Raw genomic sequence first — 22,117 nt, forward strand, 5'->3', positions numbered from 1 at the left:
CTGATTTCCGTGCTCCGGATCAGGCAAGTTCTTCCGGGGTCGTGACCTCAGGTCACTGGAGGTCTCTCATTCTGAAGATGGCGGCTTCGGCAGCGAGGAGAGCGGTCGCACTGCGTACGAATATCCGCCGGCCGGTTGCGTTTGTCAGAAAAATTCCATGGACCGCGGCCTCGAGTGAGTTGCAGATGTAGTAAGGGCGGAAGTTTTAGGTCCAAGCAATCCTGAAAAACCTTGCTTTCTGCGGAGCACTTAAATCAGCGTGGCGGTTGGATTAAGGCGGCTGAGTATGCTTCTGAGCAAGCCACTGAGCAGAAAAAAAGTTTGTTTGCAATTAGCCGTGTAGGGATGCCCCTTGAGGTTTTGGGGCACGTATTCACGGTCTCTAGCCTTTCGGAGTTTAAAGGTTTAGTTACTTGGAAATTTAAGACTAACGATTTAGAAGGGGTTATTTTGACGGCAGGGTGGAGGATGGATTCAAAGTGGCAAAAGTAGTTTCAGTGATTTAGTTCAAAAGTGAGGATTTCAGGGTAGTGATAGAAGGAAGGGTCAGATTCACTTATGTTAACCAAACAAAATCGACAGATGGCTTGAATGGGGGAAGAGTACGGATGGGGGAAAGGGTGGAATGACTTACAGGTTTTTAGCGTTGGTGAATTTCGTGGTTAGAATGTAGGAGAAGCACATCGAAAGAAGATGAGGAGTAAAGTTTAAATGTGTTTAGTTTGAAAAACCTGTGAGGTCTCCGTTAGTTGGACAGAGGACGGTGTGTATCGATGGAGAAATGCACTCTGAAGCCGTACTCCTTGGGTTAGAGTTCCAGCTTGGCCATTTGGTAGTTGTGTAACCTGACTAACGGAAGTAACTGGGGAAAAGGGCTCACTACCGTGCCTCAGTTTCACCATCTACAAAATGGAGTCAATAATAACTTCCTCCTAGGATTGTTGATTGGATTAAATGAATTTATATGTAAACTGCTTAGACTTGTGCTCAATACAGAGTAAATACTCAATAAATGATAGTTGTTTTCATGATTACAAAAATTGAAGCTCATGGGAGAGGCCTAGGTTGGAGATAGAGGGCTGGGAGTAATCAGTACTGAAATCTCTCACCAACGTTGATTTTTGTCAGCTGCAGTTTTGAGTTAAGGTTTTTACATATGCTTACAAAACTTTAAAAATCCGTGGTCGCTTTTGCAGACATTCAGGTATCAGGTCAGCTCCCTTAAACAAGGAATGGAATGAGTGTGGGTAGTAGAATGGGAAATAGATCAGTTTGTGCCCCACCTTCTCAGACCACACCCAGCAGAATGTCTTGCTTTAGGCCCTGTGAAACTGGAAAGGCCGAGGGGTTTCTGCAAGCATCTTGCAGATGCGTTTCCAGACCATAATGGACTTGCTCAAGATCCTTAAAGAGTGTATAAAATACGACCTTGACTACAGTTCATTCATTCAGTTCATTCATTCAGCAGATGTTTAAGGAGTATCTGTTATGTGGTAGGCATTGTTCTTGGTGTTTGCAGCTGTTTTTCCATAACAGTTGTAGGTAATTTGGGAAAAGGGTTACTTTCTAGAGCTAGTTTGTTTTGGAAGTGAATGTTTTGTAGAACTTTTAATACCTGGTTTAAAACTATTTTGTTTATCCTCCAGTAATATGTTCTGTGTGAGAGCCTGATCTTGCCAACTGGTTTGATCAACTATTAGAGCACTACAGAAATTTAGCCCCTGTGGCTGGTTGAAGGATTACTGGACATTTATTTATTCATTCAGCAAATATTGCCCTGTTGTGTACCAATCACTGTGGACATAGTGGACTAAACACTTGGCAAGCTTATGGTATAGTGGTGGGGGTGAGGAGACTTACAAACAACAAATATAGGCAGTTTTTGAACCAGTGAGGTTTAAATGAACTAGGGTGGTGAAACAGGTAACATGAAATGTAAATCAGTGAAAGTACAAGCACTGTAGTACAGAAGAGAAAGCGATCATGTAGTTTTTTGTTTTTTGTTTTTTTCAAATTTAATGTGTGATTTTTAATAGATCCTGTGTTGAGGGGGGACATTTTAAAAACACATTTAGGAAACAATTTGGAAGTTTAAAATATATACTGGTGTTACCAAGTCCAAGCTTGTGCTACTCACTGCACAACAGGCCAGTAAATTGAGAGATGAGTTGTTGGGTGGGGCAAAGAATAGCAGCTTTATTCGGAAAGCCAGCAGACCAAGAAGACGGTGGACTAGTGTTCCAAAGAAACACCTTCCCTGAGTTAAAATTCAGGCTTCTTTTATGCTGAAAGGGAAGCGGGTAAACCCCTGGTTCCAGCCAGACTCCGGAGGGGATGTGTTAATTTCTTCTTTGGACCAGCCATTCACAGGTGGGCCTGGTCCGGACATTTCCTATGAGCTAAACAAAGGTATTTTAGCTTAACACTCATTACCAGGGAGGCAGGGTTCCCAGAGATGGGCCATTATGTATAATTTTTTTTTTTTTTTTAAAGAAGATGTTGGGGTAGGAGTTAATTAATTGATTAATTAATTATTTTGCTGTGTTGGGTCTTTGTTTCTATGCGAGAGCTATCTCTAGTTGTGGCAAGTGGGGGCCACTCTTCATAGCGGTGCGTGGGCCTCTCACTATCGCAGCCTCTCTTGTTGCGGAGCACAGGCTCAGTAGTTGTGGCTCACGGGCCTAGTTGCTCCGCGGCATGTGGGATCCCCCCAGACCAGGGCTCGAACCCGTGTCCCCTGCATTAGCAGGCAGATTCTCAACCACTGGGCTACCAGGGAAGCCCCATTATGTATAATTTAAGCTTTATAGGCAACATCCCTTTAGTGATTAACTTGTCATAGAATACAAAAGTTCTTCCCTATTACACTGGGAGTTAGATGAAATTAGGAAATTATCATTGACTTGTGTGATAATGATATTGTGGCTATAAATTATGTCTTTATTCCTAGGACAGGAGTGCTGAAGTATTGAGAGACGTAATGGCACTGATGTGTGTATCTTACTTAAAATGTTTTTGAAAAACTACATATATATGCATGCATATAGATATGTGTGTATGACAAAATGTTAAGAATGACTGAATTTAGATTGTGGGTGGATTTGTACATCTCTGCTTGCAGCCAATATGTGTAGATGTCACTACCTAATTCAGGAAGCAATTTTTTGAAAACTCCTCACTGTTTAACTGTTACACCTCAGGGAAGAGGATCTATGTTCATTTTGTGGGGTCTCTCCTCTGGCCATGCCCAATGATCACATCAATCTCCAGGTTCAGCTTCCTATCTATGCTTCCCAGAGCTGTTAATTTGTTCTTGGTAGAGATGGACAAATTAATGTATTGTTTCTTCTTTTACTTCCTGTTCTTAGAGAACAAATTTAAATAAGTGACTTTTTGTCCTATATTGAGGTTAACATCCAGTTTCTCTATGGATCCACTGGTGTGTTTTAACATAGTATTGTGGGTCATCACCTTTACTACTCCCAACTTTAGCACAGCTACTCACACACTACACACTCACATCCCGGAAGGTCTGTGTGTGCCTCAGTTTGACTCTGCTAGGTGAACAATGCTTATTTTTTTTATATGTATAACTGATTTACTTTGTTATAAAACAGAAACTAACACACCATTGTAAAGCAAATATATTCCAACAAAGATGTTAAAAAAATAAAAAACAATAAAATAAAATGTTGCCATTTCCTCCAAACTCTCAGTATTCACGTCTCGTTATTAATTCACCACTCTGTTATTAGGGGTTACCACTGAATCAGTGATGACTCCAGAACTTCTGTAGAAGGGGTTTGGGGCAGGTGAGCAATTCATCTGGGAAAGAGAGTCTAAAAGCAAGTGAATGGCCGTTAAATTAGCATGGGCAAACTTCCCACATCCCACCTTGTCTCAACAGAGCCATTAACCTAGAAAAAACTACAGTGTCACTTTTCAGAGGTCTACCCTGTGTGCACACATGGAGAAGACACTTAGAATGTTAAAGTCAGCATGTTAAGCAATTTTCTTGAAATACTGTAACTAGCACCCTATTTACTTTCTTCACAGTCCTTTTCATAATCTATTTAATTTTAGTCCTTTTTAATTGTCTGGTACACCTTTAACACCTAAACTCCAAGAGAGAAGGAGCTTCATCTTATTTCCAGTGCCTAGCACATAATGGTTTCTAAATGGAACTGATTCCAAAATTGGCCTCATTTAGGAAAGGATCTGTTGTTATAATCAGGTTTCCGAAATCTTTAGTATCAATACGGAATCCTTTCCTCTCACATTTCACAGGAAGCTAAACTTCTTAAAGCCCAAACATGGATACGTCTGAAGTTTCCTTGACTGATTTAAATTGAATTAAAATAATTATATTGTACAGGAAAAACTTTCAAAATTTTTACATTTTTCAGAACATAACCACCTTTTCTTTCTCTACTTTCTTCCCTTCGAAACAAACTTTGCAACACTGGGGTGAGTTAAATAATCAGAAATCTAGCCCCAAATTAAGCTCTCAATGACATGAAACACATTTTTTGCTCCTTTTTAATAAAAATCCTATATGCAGTACGTTAATGTTTTCTTTTAGAAATTACGTTGACAATCCCTAATTTGAGGCATCCATATAATTGGTTTACAGAAAGGTTCTTCGGCAAAATATTTAACACAAGATATATATGAGATGCTGAGATCTGGGTAATATACGTTACTTGAAAGGCATGAATAGTTTTTAAACACTGTAGCATAATCACACTTAAGGCCATAGTTACTTTCTTCCCAAATCCCTGCAATTCTATTAGAGGGGAGTTCTAAAAGGCCTGTGTCTTCTCCTGTGTCCACAACTGTAGACGTACACTGATGGCCCTCAATCCTGCTCTCCAAACTTCAAATAAGGGGCCAGAGACAAGGCTCGGGACTTGGAAAAGTCCTAGAAATTCCCTGCCTCCAAAGCAGTTTCAGAGTTTCACCTTTTCCGAAGGATGACAGAGCTGAGTAGACATGCCAAAGTCTTCCAAATCCTGCTGGTTGTTTTGAATTATGGCTACACTGGCTGTGTACCCCTTGAGTTTTTATCTCCACATACTTGAATTAAATCCTGTAGTTCCTCTTCGGTTCTAGCATCTGTGACCTCTTCACACCGTCTATATGCCACAGCTATTTTACCACTTTCTAAAACCACAGTCAGCAGTTTCTGGAATGCATCTCTCATAGCCTTCTGAACAGCAACCTTCTGGGTTACCTTCCTTTTCATAAGGAATGATAATGACCCTTCCTGCAAGTTATCCAAAGGTTCCTCAGCCATGCCAACTTCGGGACTCCTGCACTCGTGGGAGGGCAACACCACCTCTTGATGATCCTTTTTGACCACCCATTGAAACCAAAGTAGTAATTTGCCAATTCTTGGCATCTGGAGCTGTTTAGGGCAGGTGTATTATGTTGAACCGCCTTATGTCTGGTGCCGAGACGAACCTTCACTGGAGATGTCTGAAAAAGTTGCTTCTGGACGCATGGCTTTTGGGCTCTGTGGGCATCCGTTGCTGAATAAAACTTGATGATGGCATAGAACCCAGGACCGGCCACTGCTGCGTTTGGGAAGACTCGGACCGAATACAGAAGGCCAAACTGGGAGAAGATTACAAGGCCTCGGCCGTGGGTCCAGAGCTCAGCACACCAGCAAGGTTTTGTCACCCGCGATGGGAACCGCAAAAGGTACCAACTCCAGCATTTTACCGTCACCGCGCGTGCGCGGCTCGGGGCGCAAGCGGACTGCGCCTCAACAATGCTTATTTTGAACTCTTCTGCCTGCTGCTGCCTGCTAGCTAAAAGGTCAGCAGTATTTTCAGTGTTTCAGTATTTTAAGGTTAGGCTGCTGGTTTGCGTCAACAACAGACAACAGTAGTTAGGAGAAGGAGCAGCTGATGGGCTCAGCCAGCGTCGCAGGCCAATAAAGGCTGTTTCACAGGGCCAGGGAAGAGTCTCTTCACAGTACAAGTGGTCAGTCGGGCTGATGCAGTGAGGCTGCTCAGTAACTTACTGGGAAACCAAGGGCGGTGGGCACATACTTGAAGGCTGCGGGCACTTTGGGCAGAGTGAGGAGCAGCGCGAACGTTCAGCTTCGGGGCCAAAAGGAAACCGGGGATCCTGCCGCCATCTGCGCAGCCATCCGGTCAGGGACACGCGGTACCCACTTATCCAAGTCCGGGTGGGCAGCCACGCGGCGGGGAGGAGGCCAGCGGCGGCCAGGTGGGATCTGGTAAGGATTCAGCAGACGCTCTGGGGGAGGCGGGCTCCAAAGGTGTGCAGCAAGCCCCGAAGCTGCCGGCGCCCTCCGTGTCCCCTTCAATGAGATACACCTGGGCGCGCAGCCAGAGCGCTGGAGACATTAGGGAAGATGTGAGGCCTCAGCTGCATGCATACGGCCAAGTTTGTTGGACACCTTCGAGTCCCCAGGCCTGGTGAACTACACTGGGGGTGAGCCACTGCTGCACGGTTAAATTTGAGCCTGGGCCTCTGCAAACCTGTGAGTTCTGGTTTGCAGCTGCAGGCTGTGCAGGAAAAGTAGCACCCACACTTCCTCGTCCCAGTCTCACGCTTCACGCTCTTCCTGGGCGCCGAGAGTATCATGACATACGGATCCCGCACCCACCCAGCCCTGCACAGCTACTGCAGCAGGTGCGGGGTGCAGAGTTTCCACACATTAGTCTCTCACCCCAGCGTTTACAGCGTCACCCCACACTTCCTGGACGCGGGCACGCCGATCATGTAGTTTTTGATCTTTAAAATAATCCACTATTCATCTTTGAGGCCTCACAGGGTTAGTATGTTGTCTTGTTTTGCGGTAGGAGCCCAATAAAATCTGTGAATGTTTTTGGCCTGGGTCTTGAAGGATAGATACAATTTAGGCAAAAGGAGATTGGATTACTACATGTTAAAGGGAAAGAACAGCAGGCAAAGACAGGAATCCACAGAACAGATACACAGATTTTCATTTGTTGTACTAGAAAGTAACTATGGGCATGCAATGGGAAGTAAGGCAGGAAGGATAGGTAGGGTCGACTCAACAAACTTAAGAGTAACAACGATATAACCCAATGTAAACTGTAAATAATGAAAGGCAAGTAAATTGAGATTTTATTTGGAAATCTCTAATATAGCTAACAACATGCTGTACTGTAATTGTTTTTCTGTCTTCTGTGTAATCTTCTGAGGGATTATAATCCATGCGTTTAGCACAGTACCTGGTGTGGTGAAGACACTCAGTATTTGCTGGGGATGAAGATTACAGTCAACTCAGCAATTTATCTGTCCATGTTCCCACCTCATCACCTTCCCAAATCTAGTACATTACAATTTTATAATCAATACCATAGCTATTTCCTAGATCTTAAGGCTTCAAGGGAATACAAAGTAACTCCCGTTCACAAGAAGTTTGGGAGCTCTAGGAGCCCTTTTGGTTTCTATATCAATCTAGGATGGAGGATACAAAATTAACAACTCTTAATAGTTTTCTCTTCTTACACAGGTGAACTGAGAGAACACTTTTCACAATTTGGCCATGTACGAAAGTGCACTGTTCCTTTTGTGAGTATTATCTTTTTTAAAAAAAGTAATAATGTTATCCTCTAATTCTTGATTTTTTTGTGTGAAAGCATCAATTTATAGAATTTGTAATGAAGTGAAGCTGTTCAGTCTTTGTTGATTAAATTATGGGTGATACTGCTTTAAAAAAATAAACCTTATCCTAGGTATTTGAGGTATTTGTGTTAGTTTTTTATTGTTGCATAAAATTATGACAAACTTAATGGCTCAAAACAACACACATACATTATCTCACAGTTTGTACAGATCAGGAGTCCAGGCATAGCTTTGCTGGGTCCTCTATTCAGAGTTTCACGTAGCTGTGATCAGGTGTCAGCTGGAGCTGCAGTCTCATCAGAGGCTCGACTGGGAACGATTGATTTCCAAGCTCCCTTAGGTTGTTGGTAGAATCAGTCTTTCAGCTGTAGGAGTGGGGTGTCTGCTATCTTCCTGGCTTTCAGCTGGAGGCTGCTCTCAGCTCCTAGGAACTGCCTGCAGTTCCTTGTTAGCCAGCTTCTCTCCCATGTGGCAGCTTGCTTCAAAGTCAGCAAGGGAGTTTCTCTGGTCTGGTAAGATAGTTTTATAATGTAGTCTTTGGAGTGACACGCCATCATCCTTGCTGTATAACCTGATCAAGGGAGCAATATCCCATGACTTTTGCTATATTCTTATGGTTAGAAGCGTGTCATAGGCCTTGCCCACATTCAAGGGGAGAGATTATACAGGGTCAACATGGTGGGACACATGGAGATCTTGGGGCTGTTTTGGAATTTTGTCTATTACAGTGTTGTAATAAGGACTTCAGAGAGTAGAGGATAATTTTATCATAAAACTAACTGGTGGAGAATATTTTAACCTTTATCCTCATTGAGTTGAGTGCTTTTTGTGTGTGTTTCTATTTGTTACATTTTCTTTGCCTCCTCATGAGGGTTCAGAAATCAATCTATAGGGAATTCCCTGGCGGTCCAGTGGTAAGGACTCTGTGCTCTCACTGTGGAGGGCGTGGGTTCAATCCCTGGTGGGGGAACTAAGATCCCACAAGCCTCGGGGTATGGCATAAATAAGTAAATAAGTTAAAAAAAAGTAATGGAGTCCTTTAATTCCAAAAAAAAGTCTTAAAAAAATCAATCTATAGATTTGTTCTACTTTATCCTGGGCTGTCTTTTTCTGTGGACTCTAGATTACTGTTTTTTGGGGTGTGTGATGTGAATACACAGATTTACACATGCTTCACTAAAACTGCTTTTTTCCTCATGGCACTGAAAAGGCTGTGGTAAAGTATCAACTTAAATTCTTAACGCTTGGTTAAACGTTACTTGCCTTACAAAGATCTAACAGATTACGCATATCCAGTGCTAGTAAAGGTGTAGGGAAACTGGTACTGAAATTGTTGAGAAGTTAACTGATACCTTCACTGAAGGGTAATTTGGCAAAATCTATTAACAGTAAGAATTTGCCTTTGATCTAGCAGTTCCATTTCTAGGAATTTATTCTACAGAAATGTGAGGTCAAGAATGTTCAAAACAGCATTGTTTAATAATATCATAATTGGAAAATCTAAGTGTTCATCAGTGGGGTTGGTTAAATAGATACTAATTCATTGATACAATGGGATTTATAGTTGATTAAAAAAATGAGCATGTGTATTACAGACATGAAAATCTATAAGCATAAAAAATAGTTTTAAAAGTGTATGAAATTGGGCTTCTCTGGTGGCACAGTGGTTGAGAGTCCACCTGCCAATGCAGGGGACACGGGTTCGTGCCCCAGTCCAGGAAGATCCCACATGCTGCGGAGCGGCTGGGCCCTTGAGCCATGGCCGCTGAGCCTGTGCGTCTGGAGCCTGTGCTCCGCAACGGGAGAGGTCACAACAGTGAGAGGTCCGTGTACCCTCCCCCCCCAAAAAAGTGATGAACTTTGTATTTTTTGAAGAGCATTAAAAAAAATGTTTCTTGGGAATTCCCTGGCAGTCCAGTGGTTAGGACTCCGTGCTTCTACTGCAGGGGGCAAAGGGTTCGATCCCTAGTTGGGGAACCAAGATCCCACATGCCACGTGGCCAAAAAATAAATAAAAATATTAAAAAATAAAGTTTCTCCAAAAGGTAACATTTTTCTTGGTTGCCATTTCCCTCTTAAAAGAATTTAGGAGCCAGAGTTAACAGATTTTAGATTTAAACATGAGGTTTTGATTCTTGGGAAAATTAAGTAATGTGTAACAGGAAGAAAATTAGTTTCTAGTAACAAGTTCATTGTACTCAAGTTAGAAATGCAGGTTCCAATTTTAGATACATAGTATCTAAATTTTAGCACAAAAATGTTAATGCCTTTACAAATGGAAATGGCCACCTGGAGTAGAGTGCTTTAGAAATCGTCCTGTCTCAGGTAAGGAGTGAATCACTGGGACATTAACAGAAACTTTTCCTGTGTTCTAGGTTAATACTTATAAACTTACCTTCCAGGTATATGGGGGCAATTTCCAAGAATGTGTTTTTGGGGGCAGAGCACAACATAACTTTGTAACAAGACTGATGATGTACATTGAGTGAATAGACATCTTGGCCTTTTTTACATAGAAGGGCTGGAGGGCTGGGCGGGGTACGTCTAAGCACACTAGAATCTCTGATGTATAAGACATATAGAATCTGATGTATAGGTTGAATGATAAGCACTCTGTCTTTTGCACAAAGGGAAGTAGCAGAACTGCTTAAATTAACCAGAAGTCTAGAACTAGGTAAATAAGGGTAACTTTTTTTCCCTTTTTCATTAGGAGCATGTGATGATAATGATGGTAGTTGTGATGAGGGTAGTTAATCTCAGAAATTACTAGAAATGCACCTAGGTCTTAAGGGTTAATTTTCTAGTTTCTAGAAGTGAAGAAGTTAGAAACAGGAAGAGTACTTCTTTATGTGATCAAAATTTCGCTTGACTGTTGCTGTTAATGGTTTATATCTAGAATGACAGAGAAAGCTCTTTACTCATATTTTATTTCTCCAGTGGCGGTAGAGAAGCAGAGAGAGTGTTATGATTAAGAGATTAAGCTTTGGGTAAATAGGAGAGTATTTGTATTAAAGCAGGGTTTTTTATATTTATTAAAATGTGTTTTACTCCATTTTGGCAGATGAAAAAGTTGGTAGTTTGATTTGGAACTCCTGGAAACTTTCTCAAGTTCATGATTATTAATCTCTTCCTAAATTTTGAATTTTTAGGACAAAGAGACTGGCTTTCACAGAGGTATGGGTTGGATTCAATTTTCTTCAGAAGAAGAACTTCACAATGCACTACAACAGGAAAATCATGTTATTGATGGAGTAAAGGTAAATATTTTTCTGTATCATGTCATGAGCTTTCTGTATATCAGTTAAATAGGTCAGAAGTGTGAAATGACAGGGACTTTGGAAGATGTGTAATTTAATGTTTGTTAAAGAATGGTGGTGGTGGGAGAGTGCCCAGTTCTAAAAGGTCTGGAAAGGGAAGTACAAGAAGACACTTTAATGGTTAGCAAGGTATATGCAACACAGAACGGTGGAAACAGCAGGGAGACCCTGGTTGAAATCCTGGCTTTTCCACTTACTATGTGACCTTGGGCCAGACTGATTTACAATTTTTAATTGAAGTTCAGAGAGTCTTAAGTACAAGGAACAAATAACATCCTTTGACTTCCTGGTGCTGACTCCCTAATAAAACAACAGTTTTCAGTTTTAATGTTTTTGCAGACATTGCCTTTCCTTAGAGTGCTTATTATGTGATTGCTTTTTTTCCCCAGCTCCATGTTCAAGCTCAAAAACCCAAAGCTTTGCAAGGGGACCAAACATCTGATGAAGAGAGAGATTTTTGAGAACATCACTGCCTATTAAATAAAGTAAACAAAAGTGGAAATTCTGTCTAAATGTTTTTATTGGAAACAGATAGTTGCACCAAGCAAGAGCTTACTTTCCCCACTCCAAATTAAAACAGAGCACAACAGGGGCCAACATCATTTGGCAGGACACTTCCAATATGTGAACATCCTTCTTTCTACGCACTGTGGTTGGGCTAACTTTATTTGTAAGCAGTCATTCTTAGACAAAATATTAACCCCAAAGTACTAATGTCACTCGAAAGGGAAGTGGCCTTAATTTCATGTGTGGGGCAGTATGTTCTGTAAATGCCGAAAGGTGGGAGAAAGCACAAACACAACCCACTCTTTAAAAAAAACTAAATAATTCAAAGTAGAATTTTTCCATCCCCCCCTTTCTCCTATAATAAAAAGTAGTGCTGGGCTCTGACACCCAGATTTTGTTTTCATCCTGGCCATTTACAAAGTGTTCCCCTATATGACTTTCATCATTAGGGTTATGAATAATAGTTCATTCACTCTGAAGAAAGTATCTACTCCTTTCTCCTCTTCTTGCCTTCATGCTCATGTTCCTTGGGGCGGCTGCTATCTGAGGGTCTTTTAGAGCCACCGTGCTGTTTGGCTTCTTCCAAAAATTTGTCCAAACCAAAAGGATCCTCCTCAAACTGAACTGGTCCTTCTCGGCCTCTTTGTCTACGGTCTGAACCAGAAAACTCCTTATCGGGAACAAATCTAAGGAAAAAGAAACGACCATGAACTACTTTGTTTTCACTGGTGTAGACACAAACTAAACTGTCTGCCTTGGTACCTGTTAGTCTTTATCCTGGCTTCTAGGTCATCACCATACATGTCCTTGTCCAGATTTTTACTGGGCCTGTAAATATTCTGGGCCATATCTTTACCACCTCTCCAGGCTTGATCATAAACATTGTAAATTTCATCTTCTCCACCTGCAAAACCACTGTCCATACCCTGTGGAAAAATAGAGGATGTTAAAAATGTACGTTATTATTTATTAAAAGTTGAATCTGATTACATTCTTGTGAAGAGTAAAAACCCTTGCTCATTTATAGCTCACATTTTCAGTAATCTGAACTGCAAATAAAAAGGTCATTAAAGAACAGTCACAAAGTCCATTAACTTTTGTTCATACCCGCTTTGGGTTCTTAGGTTAAGTGTGGTGCTCACTAACAACTGACTGCTTTAGCATAGTGGTCTTTAAAATTGGAGGATACTAGTATGTTAATTTCCTTTTCCCTGAGGATTGGTATTCACATAACAGCTAATATATGCTATTTCTAGACTCTTTGTACCTTGGATTGGTTGAAGAGCCTTTGGTCATACTGAACTTCATTGGAAGTCCGAGGATTGGGCACACCCAGAGCAATGACTTCGCTGATATCTCGATTTTCATTTCTCTGCAGTTTCGACCTGTTTTGAAATACCATGTCACAAACTGAAAATTCTTCACAAACAAGTTGAATTTCCACTTAAATACAATCGATATCAGAAGCAGAGTAAATATGTACATTCACATCTTGTGAATATATATATTCCTTGATAATGCATCATCAGGATGGCAGCTTTTAAGGCATTTCAGATACATGATTATAAGAGATAGGGTTTTACAGTTAAGCCTTCATGATAGCAGAAAAGAACTGCTAAGAGACCCTTCTTTCCTTGAGATAAAATTGGTATATAACATATAAGTTTCAGGACTACAACATAATTCAGCATCTGTATACCCTACACAAAGTGATCACCAAAAGTCTAGTTACTATCCATCACCATACAATTGACCTTCAGCCATTTCACCAATCCCTCAACCCCCTTCCCCTCTGGTAACCACCAATCTGTTTTCTGTGTCTATGAGTTTGTTTTTGTTTTGTTTTGTTCATTTTGTTCTGTTTTTGTAGACTTCACATGAGTGAAATCACACAGTATTTTTCTTTCTCTGACTTGTTTCACTTGGCATAATACCCTCAAGGTTCATCCATGTTGTCACAAATGGCAGGATTTCATTTTTATGCCTGAGTTGTACTCTAGTGTACACACACATGCCCCAGATCATCTTTATCCATTCATCTGTTGATGGGCACTTAGGTTGCTTCCACATCTTGGCTATTGTAAATAATGTTGCAGTGAACACAGGGATGCATATACTTTTTTGAATTCGTGTTTTTGTATTCTTCAGAAAAATGCCCAGAAGTGGAATAGCTGGATCATATGGTAGTTCTATTCTTAATTTTTAAAGGAATCTCCATAGTGTTTTCCATACTGACTGTACCAATTTATACTCCCACAAACAGTGCATGAGGGTTCTCTTTTCTCCACATCCTCTCCAATGCTTGCTATTTCTTGTCTTTCTGATAACAGCCATTCTAACAGGTGTGTGGTTTTAATTTGCATTTCCCTAATAATTAGTGATGTTGATTATCTTTTCATGTGCCTGTTGACCATCTGCGTATCTTCTTTGCAAAAATGTCTATCCAGATCCTCTGCCCATTTAATTGGGTTTTTTTTTTGTTGTTGAGTTGTATGAGTTCTTTATATATTTTAGATATTAATCCCTTGTTGGATATATGATTTGCAAGTATCTTCTCCCATTCAGTAGGCTGCCTTTTCGTTTTGAAGATGGTTTCCTTCACCGTGCAGAAGTTTTTAGTTTAATATAGTCCCATTTATTTTTTTTATTTTATTTTTTTTATTTTATTTTTTTAATATAGTCCCATTTATTTTTCCTTTTGTTTCCTTTGCCTTTGGAGTCAGATTCACAAAAAACATTGCTAAGACCAATGTCAAAGAGCTTATTACTACTTGTGTTTTCTTCTAGGAATTTTATGATTTAAGGTTTTACATTCAAATCCTTAATTCATTTTGAGTTAATTTTTGTGCATGGTGTAAGATAGTGGTCTAGTTTCATTCTTTTGCCTGTAGCTGTCCAGTTTTTCCAATACCATTTATTGAAGAGACTGTCCTTTCTCAAAAGAATCATTCTTGATATGGAAGTCTTTAATACAAGCAATCACCTTGTAATGCATGCTGAGATATGAAACTGCTATGGTCTATATCTGCTATTATAAAGGGTTAGGGGGAGTAGATGCAAATTAGATGTATCACATGAATCATTTTCAATAAGCTAGAGTCAGTTCTTTTACCTAACCACACTTAGTAAGTTTATTCTATTAGAATTCTGAGGTAAACATGTCAATGACTGGATTACTCAGTAAGATTTTTGACATTCAGATTAACTTAATTCCCCTGCTGTGTCAGTACATATGAAATCTACATCGCAGTGATACCATAGTAACCATCATCATTTATTTTACTAGAGACTTAGGTCTTAAAATGATTTCTATAGACAATCTAATTTTCATACAATCACAAGTTTAAAGCTTTTCTATGTTATCAATTCTCATAGTTACATTACTGGTTTTAAGGGCTCAATTTATCCACAGAGCCATTTTGATTTTTGCAGCTTAGGAATTTCAGACTAAGAGTGTCATTAACTGTGCACTTTCATACTTCGTTCCTCTCTCCTACACTGTACATTTAAACACAACTCTAAATTCAGATCTTCTGCTTCCCTATGACTTCACTCATCAGGGAGATGAAATATGCCATTAAACAACAAAGAACACCACCAGCAGGAATCTGTTGTAGATATGACTTGAAAAAATAGATTGTATCAGCTCAGAGGAGGATGAGAGCATGGAAAACTGCTTATTTGAAAAGAAAATGTTTTACATTTGCATTTAACCCTTACTCAGAATTCCACCTCTGTATTATAGCATGTCTTCAACGTTTCAGCAATTTCAGTCCTCAGCCTTTGGTGAACCACAAACTTCACTAATCCCTACTTTATTCCCAGTCTCCATACATGTATTTCCTTTGTTCTATACAAGTCTGTACTTACTAAGAGCACTCTGTCAATTTTCCTAAGTAATTTGAAATGACAGCTCTGTCTTTCTGAATTTTAAGTAAAACTGCTCATGAAAAGAGGCTGACCTTCACTTCTTACAAAACCTGCTCTTCTTCCCCACTGTACTTGGTACAGTACTCTGCACGTGAAAGGACCTCAATAAAGGTACAGAAGCTTATTTCCTGTCTAGAGGAATAGGCACATGATAAATTTGTCTCACCATTTGAAACAGGAAAAGAACAGACCAGAACAGGCATATCCTCAACTTTCTATTCACAAACATGATCTCAATTCCCTTTTCTATATCCCCATCATTCTCAATTCTAGCTGACTCTACAAGGTAATGGAAGAAAAGATAACTTCCATGGGTAGTTACTTCTTCTGCTAAGACAGAGTAAGCAGTTAAGTGCAAGAAAATAAGTGCTGATTTATTAAGTTATCAACCTGAAGAGGAAAGAGAGAGAAGCAAACTGGTCTTAGTGCACTAAACCTCCTCTCTAAAAGGTTCACAGAGGCCACTCTTCATAATTCGTATTTATCTCAAATAGTACCTACCTCTTATCTGGAGCTGCCCTGGAAAGATTCCGGTCATGCTGTCTCTCTTTTCGCCTGTCATGCCGGATTTCATCCCTCTCACGTGCCTCCCCATCCTCTGTGTGGACACAGTTGAAAATTATTATTATTATTTTCAGTATGCGGGCCTCTCACTGTTGTGGCCTCTCCCGTTGCGGAGCACAGACTCCGGACGCGCAGGCCCAGCGGCCATGGGCTCACTGGCCCAGCTGCTCCGCAGCATGTGGGATCTTCCTGGACCGGGGCACGAACCCGTGTCCCCTGCATTGGCAGGCGGACTCTCAACCACTGCACCACCAGGGAAGCCCTGAATTATTTTATCACTATATTACCCATTAATATTTTGAACAAGAGAATATTCTTTAACCTTAGACAGAAAAATCCATGAACTTCTTTGTACTCACATTCAGCCCTTTTAACCTTACTTGCAATTAATTTAAATCCAACAGTATTCGTTTAATTTTTGAATGTGAATTCCAGAATCATGCATGCAGCTAAAGTGTTTAGGCATAAAGTGTACTAATATCTTTATGAAACACATCAAAGTAGTATGGTGGATTAACAGATGGAGAGAGAGCTGGGTAGGTATGTGATAAAGCAAATTTAGCAATGCTAATAGTTTTTAAATAAATGTTAACTGTAGAATCTAGGTGGTGGAGATATGGGTTTTCATTGTACAATTCTTTCAACTTTTCTATGTGTTTTAAAATTCTCATAATAAAATGTCAGGAAAAAAGAATTATGCAAAGTTTATCCTTATATTTTCAAAGACTGACTTCGAATAAAGAACCTTTTGCTCATGGTACATTGGGGCTGGCTGCACCTTGATCTGTATCTATTGTGTTTATGTCTATCTTCATTTCTCTGCCCTCTCCAGGCTGAAGGGATATAGTGTAGATATAGAAGGAATACAGTGTAGAGCATGAGTTTTGGAGCCAGACTGTGTGGATTCAAATCCTGTTTCTACAACAGATTAGCAAATGTGAAATTGTGCTGATGACTTAACCCCTCTGAGACTTCGTCTCCTCCTCTGTAAAACAGTGATAATAACAGAACCACTGCATAGGGTTGCTGTAGGGATTATATAAGGTAATATATGTAAAGTGCTCAGAGTGGTGCCTGCCATAATAAACACTCAATAAGCGTTAGCTTTTATTAGTATTTGGCAAGATATTTTTAAAATTTTTAACTAATTTCTCAAGAACCATTCTGTTTTTTGTTTTTGTTTTTTAATCAGTTTAGAGAACTTAGATACAGGGAAGTTTTACTCTGAATTACCTTCAGAGGCTAGGTTACAACAGGTAGCTTTTTAAATCTTGCCTCATTAAGACATATATATATGATTCAAGGAAGTGGATTACTACTTATAACCTTAGTTACTTCCCTATAGTTGAACTCTAGACTCCTATAACAAATTGTCTGCTTGACACCTCCATTTTAAACTTAACATGTCCACAACTAAACTCTTAATCTTTCCCTCCCAAATATCGTCCCCCTGCAGTCTTCTCAATATTAGTAAATGGCAACTCAATCCTTCTCAAATATTTAGATCAAAACTTCTAGTCATCCTTGACTCCCTTTCTGTCATTCCTCTACCAAATCCATAAGCAAATTTTGTCAGCTCTACTTCCAAAATACTTCTAGTAACTGACCATGTTTTCACTACCTCTCATTATTATCTCTCATCTGGATTACTGCAATAGCTTTCCAAACGGTTTCCCTGCTTCTCCAAATGACCATTCCATAGCCTTCTAACATATGCAAAATCATGTCACTCTGCTCAAAACTCTTCAAATTGCTTCCCTTGTTACTTGAAGTAAAAGCTATGTTCTTACAACGACTAGAAGGCATACATGACCTGGCCACTTTGCCCTAACTACTCTGACACCTCATCTCCTACTGCTTAGCTTTCTCAGTCTAATCTACCCATACTGGCCTCCTGCTTTTCCTTGAACACACCAGTTACACTCCCAACTCAGGGCCTTTGCACTTGCTGTTCCTTCTATCTGGCATGCTCCTCCCTCAGACATCCACATGGCTCAGTTCCTTACTTCCTTCAAGTGTTTGTGCTAATGTTACTATCTTAGAAGTGAGGCCTATTCCAACCACTCTCTCCTTCTGGCACTTTTATACTCCTTCTCTGTTTTATTTTTCTCCATAGCTATTATCACCTTCTAATATACTATATGACTAACTTTTTTTGGTCTATCTACATTCACTAAAATGCTCACTGCTATACCCCCTACCTGTCTAGTAGAAAACTCTGTGTCTAGAAAAGAGCCTTGCACACAGTAGGTGCTCAGTATGAACTGAATAATTAAACTAGTCTAGGATTTATTAATGAAAGAAAAACTACCCTCATAATTTTCTTGAATTAGAATTAGTCTTCTCACTCTACCTGAATTAATATACCAATGTAGACCAGTAGATAAAGCCAGAGAGAAAATACTGGCAAATTTAATGATCAAAGGCCTACAAGATAGAAAAACTCTCGATCAGTTTACCATGTGGGGGAGATGAATTATTCAGTTGGAGATAAGATTTCTCTAAGTTTCAAGAAAATTAAAATAAGAGAAAACTAAGCCTATCATTTGAGTAATATGTGATTTTTAAAAGTATACTGCTCAGAACTTTAATAACTTCTGGTGTTCTTGCATATTAGAGGCCCACATTTAAATACACATTCTTTATTTTCTACTGCTTCAGCTTAATAAGGCAGAAACTACTGTTTCACTTCTAAATTATTTCTGAAATATCTATATTTATATGTATGTACTGCTCTGTATGCAATAAAAAACAATAGAGATTTTCTAAAATGAGACAGATATTATTAACAATGCAAATTCAGTTTAGTAATGAGTATGTCATACCTTTTTCCACATGGGTTTTGATCCCAGCTCTTCTCTCCCTGGCTTTCTGGGCCATTTCTCTAAGTTTCTCTTCATGTTTCTCCTTTTCTTTTTGAGCCATCTTTCTCTCTACTTGAGCACGCATTTCCACAGCTTCACGAGCCTGTTAGTAAAGTCAGATGTTAAATAAGACACTACTGGGGATAAAGAATTACAGCTGTCATGTAACTCCCTGACTAAACTCTGGCTTGAAAGAAGTTATAAAGAATTCAAATTTGTTACTGCTGATTAAAACAAAGATTCTTGTCTACAAAAAGATTACTTGTCTAGACGACATTGCAAATTTAGCTTTTTCACTCAGAGAATTGTTTTAGTGGTTGAAACTATAGTGACCCCAATCAATCTTGTAAGTCAGTGTTTCACTAATGTTTCCTCAGAAACAACCTAAAAAATAAAATTAAACAAGATTCCAGTAAAGAAAATTTCAATATCAATAACAGGAACTGGTTATATTCTCAAAATCAATCAGACCAACTCAAGATAAAGCCTTAGAGGGCAGATAGCAGATGCAAGAAGAATTACAATCCTGCAGCCTGTGGAACAAAAACCACATTCACAGAAAGATAGACAAGATGAAAACGCAGAGGGCTATGTACCAGATGAAGGAACAAGATAAAACCCCAGAAAAACAACTAAATGAAGGGGAGATAGGCAACCTTCCACAAAAAGAATTCAGAATAACGACAGTGAAGATGATCCAGGACCTCGGAAAAAGAATGGAGGCAAAGATGGAGAAGATGCAAGAAATGTTTAACAAAGACCTAGAAGAATTAAAAAACAAACAGAGATGAACAATACAATAACTGAAATGAAAACTACACTAGAACGAATCAATAGCAGAATAACTGAGGAAGAACAACAGATAAGTGACCTGGAAGACAGAATGGTGGAATTCACTGCTGCGGAACAGCATAAAGAAAAAAGAATGAAAAGAAATGAAGACAGCCTAAGAGACCTCTGGGACAACGTTAAATGCAACAACATTCACATTATAGGGGTCCCAGAAGGAGAAGAGAGAGAGAAAGGACCCAAGAAAATATTTGAAGAGATTATAGTCAAAAACTTCCCTAACATGGGAAAGGAAATAGCCACCCAAGTCCAGGAAGTGCGAAGAGTCCCATACAGGATAAACCCAAGGAGAAACACACCGAGACACATAATAATCACATTAGCAAAAATTAAAGACAAAGAAAAATTATTGAAAGCAGCAAGAGAAAAATGGCAAATAACATACAAGGGAACTCCCATAAGGTTAACAGCTGATTTCTCAGCAGAAACTCTACAAGCCAGAAGGGAGTGGCATGATCATACTTAAAGTGATGAAAGTGAAGAACCTACAACCAAGATTACTCTACCCAGCAAGGATCTCATTCAGATTAAACAGAGAAATCAAAAGCTTTACAGACAAGCAAAAGCTAAGAGACTTCACCACCACCAGATCAGCTCTACAACAAATGCTAAAGGAACTTCTCTAAGTGGGAAACACAAGAGAAGAAAAGGACCTACAAAAACAAACCCAAAACAATTAAGAAAATGGTCATAGGAACATACATATCGATAATTACCTTAAACGTAAATAGATTAAATGCGCCAACCAAAAGACACAGGCTTGCTGAACGGATAGAAAACCAAGACCCATATATATGCTGTCTACAAGAGACCCACTTCAGACCTAGGGACACATACACATTGAAAGTGAGGGGATGGAAAAAGATATTCCATGCAAATGGAAATCAAAAGAAAGCTGGAGTAGCAATACTTGTATCAGCCAAAATAGATTTTAAAATAAAGAATGTTCAAAAGACAAGGAAGGACACTACGTAATGATCAGGGGATCAATCCAAGAAGAAGATATAACAATTATTAATATATATGCACCCAACATAGGAGCACCTCAATACATAAGGCAACTCCTAACAGCTATAAAAGAGGAAATCGACAGTAACACAATAATGGTGGGGGACTTTAACACCTCACTTAAACCAATGGACAGATCATCCAAAATGAAAATAAATAAGAAAACACAAGCTATAAATGACAAAACAGCCCAGACAGATTTAATTGGTATTTATAGGACATTCCATCTGAAAACAGCAGATTACACTTTCTTCTCAAGTGCGCACGGAACATTCTCCAGGATAGATCACATCTTGGGTCACAAATCCAGCCTCAGTAAATTTAAGAAAATTGAAATCATATCAAGCATCTTTTCTGACCACAACACTATAAGATTAGAAATGAATTACAGGGGAAAAAACCCTAAAAAACACAAACATGTGGAGGCTAAACAATACATTACTAAATAACCAGGGGATAACTGAAGAAATCAAAGAAGAAATCAAAAACTACCTAGAGACAAATGACAATGACGATCCAAAACCTATGGGATGCAGCAAAAGCAGTTCTAAGAGGGAAGTTTATAGCTATATAACCTACCTCAAGAAACAAGAAAAATCTCAAATAAACAATCTAACCTTATACCTAAAGGAACCAGAGAAAGAAGAACAAACAAAACGCAAAGTTAGCAGAAGGAAAGAAATCATAAAGATCAGAGTAGAAATAAATGAAACAGAAACAAAGAAAACAACAGCAAAGATCAATAAAACTAAAAGCTGGTTTTTTGAGAAGATAAACAAAATTGATAAACTATTAGCCAGACTCATCAAGAAAAAGAGGGAGAGGACTCAAATCAATAAAATTAGAAATGAAAAAGGAGAAGTTACAACAGACACCGCAGAAATACAAAGCATCCTAAGAGACTACTACAAGCAATTCTATGACAATAAAATGGACAACCTGGAAGAAATGGACAAATTCTTAGAAAGGTATAAGCTTCCAAGACTGAACCAGGAAGAAACGGAAAATATGAACACACCAATCACAAGTAATGAAATTGAAACTGTGATTAAAAATCTTCCAACAAAGTCCAGGACCAGATGGCTTCACAGGTGAATTCTATCAAACATTTAGAGAAGAGCTAACACCCATCCTTCTCAAACTCTTCCAAAAAATGGCGTAGGAAGGAACACTCCCAAACTCATTCTATGAGGCCACTATCACCCTGATACCAAAACCACACAAAGATACTACAAAAAAAGAAAATTAGAGACCAATATCACTGATGAATATAGATGCAAAACTCCTCAACAAAATAATAGCAAACGGAATCCAACAACACATTAAAAGGATCATACACCATGATCAAGTGGGATTTATCCCAGGGATGCAAGGATTCTTCAACATACACAAATCAATCAATGTGATACACCATATTAACAAATTGAAGAATAAAAACCATATGATCAT

The 22,117-nt window shown here is 39.2% G+C and overlaps 2 protein-coding genes and 1 pseudogene across 3 annotated transcripts in view; 1 reads left to right on the forward strand and 2 right to left on the reverse strand.

The window, feature by feature from the left end:
• The first annotated feature begins 36 nt into the window (after window positions 1–36).
• On the forward strand, window positions 37–11,448 carry SLIRP (SRA stem-loop interacting RNA binding protein). 2 transcript variants are annotated; one of them, XM_027120182.1, is made up of 4 exons: window positions 37–174; window positions 7,517–7,575; window positions 10,779–10,886; window positions 11,336–11,448. In XM_027120182.1, exons 1-4 carry the CDS (start codon window positions 78–80, stop codon window positions 11,405–11,407), a joined length of 336 nt encoding a protein of 111 aa, XP_026975983.1. In that variant the 5' UTR covers window positions 37–77; the 3' UTR covers window positions 11,408–11,448. The 2 variants fall into 2 exon arrangements, with proteins under 2 accessions (XP_026975983.1, XP_026975982.1); XM_027120181.1 differs by having other exon boundaries at window positions 63–174; window positions 7,499–7,575.
• LOC113627524 (RAD52 motif-containing protein 1-like) lies at window positions 5,145–5,968 on the reverse strand (annotated as a pseudogene).
• Window positions 11,449–22,117, reverse strand: part of SNW1 (SNW domain containing 1) — a 35,484-nt gene continuing 24,815 nt past the window's right edge. The window contains exons 10-14 of the mRNA XM_027120178.1: window positions 18,773–18,914; window positions 15,885–15,981; window positions 12,721–12,838; window positions 12,216–12,379; window positions 11,449–12,139 (exon numbers count right to left, since the gene is read on the reverse strand). Coding sequence (XP_026975979.1) covers window positions 11,941–12,139; window positions 12,216–12,379; window positions 12,721–12,838; window positions 15,885–15,981; window positions 18,773–18,914 — 720 coding nt within the window. The 3' untranslated portion in view covers window positions 11,449–11,940. The remainder of the gene's footprint in view (window positions 12,140–12,215; window positions 12,380–12,720; window positions 12,839–15,884; window positions 15,982–18,772; window positions 18,915–22,117) is intronic.

This window comes from Aethalodelphis obliquidens, unplaced genomic scaffold (genome assembly GCF_003676395.1).
Source record: "Aethalodelphis obliquidens isolate GAN/ISIS:26980383/991018 unplaced genomic scaffold, ASM367639v1 scaffold21, whole genome shotgun sequence".
Taxonomy (NCBI): Eukaryota; Metazoa; Chordata; class Mammalia; order Artiodactyla; family Delphinidae; genus Aethalodelphis; species Aethalodelphis obliquidens.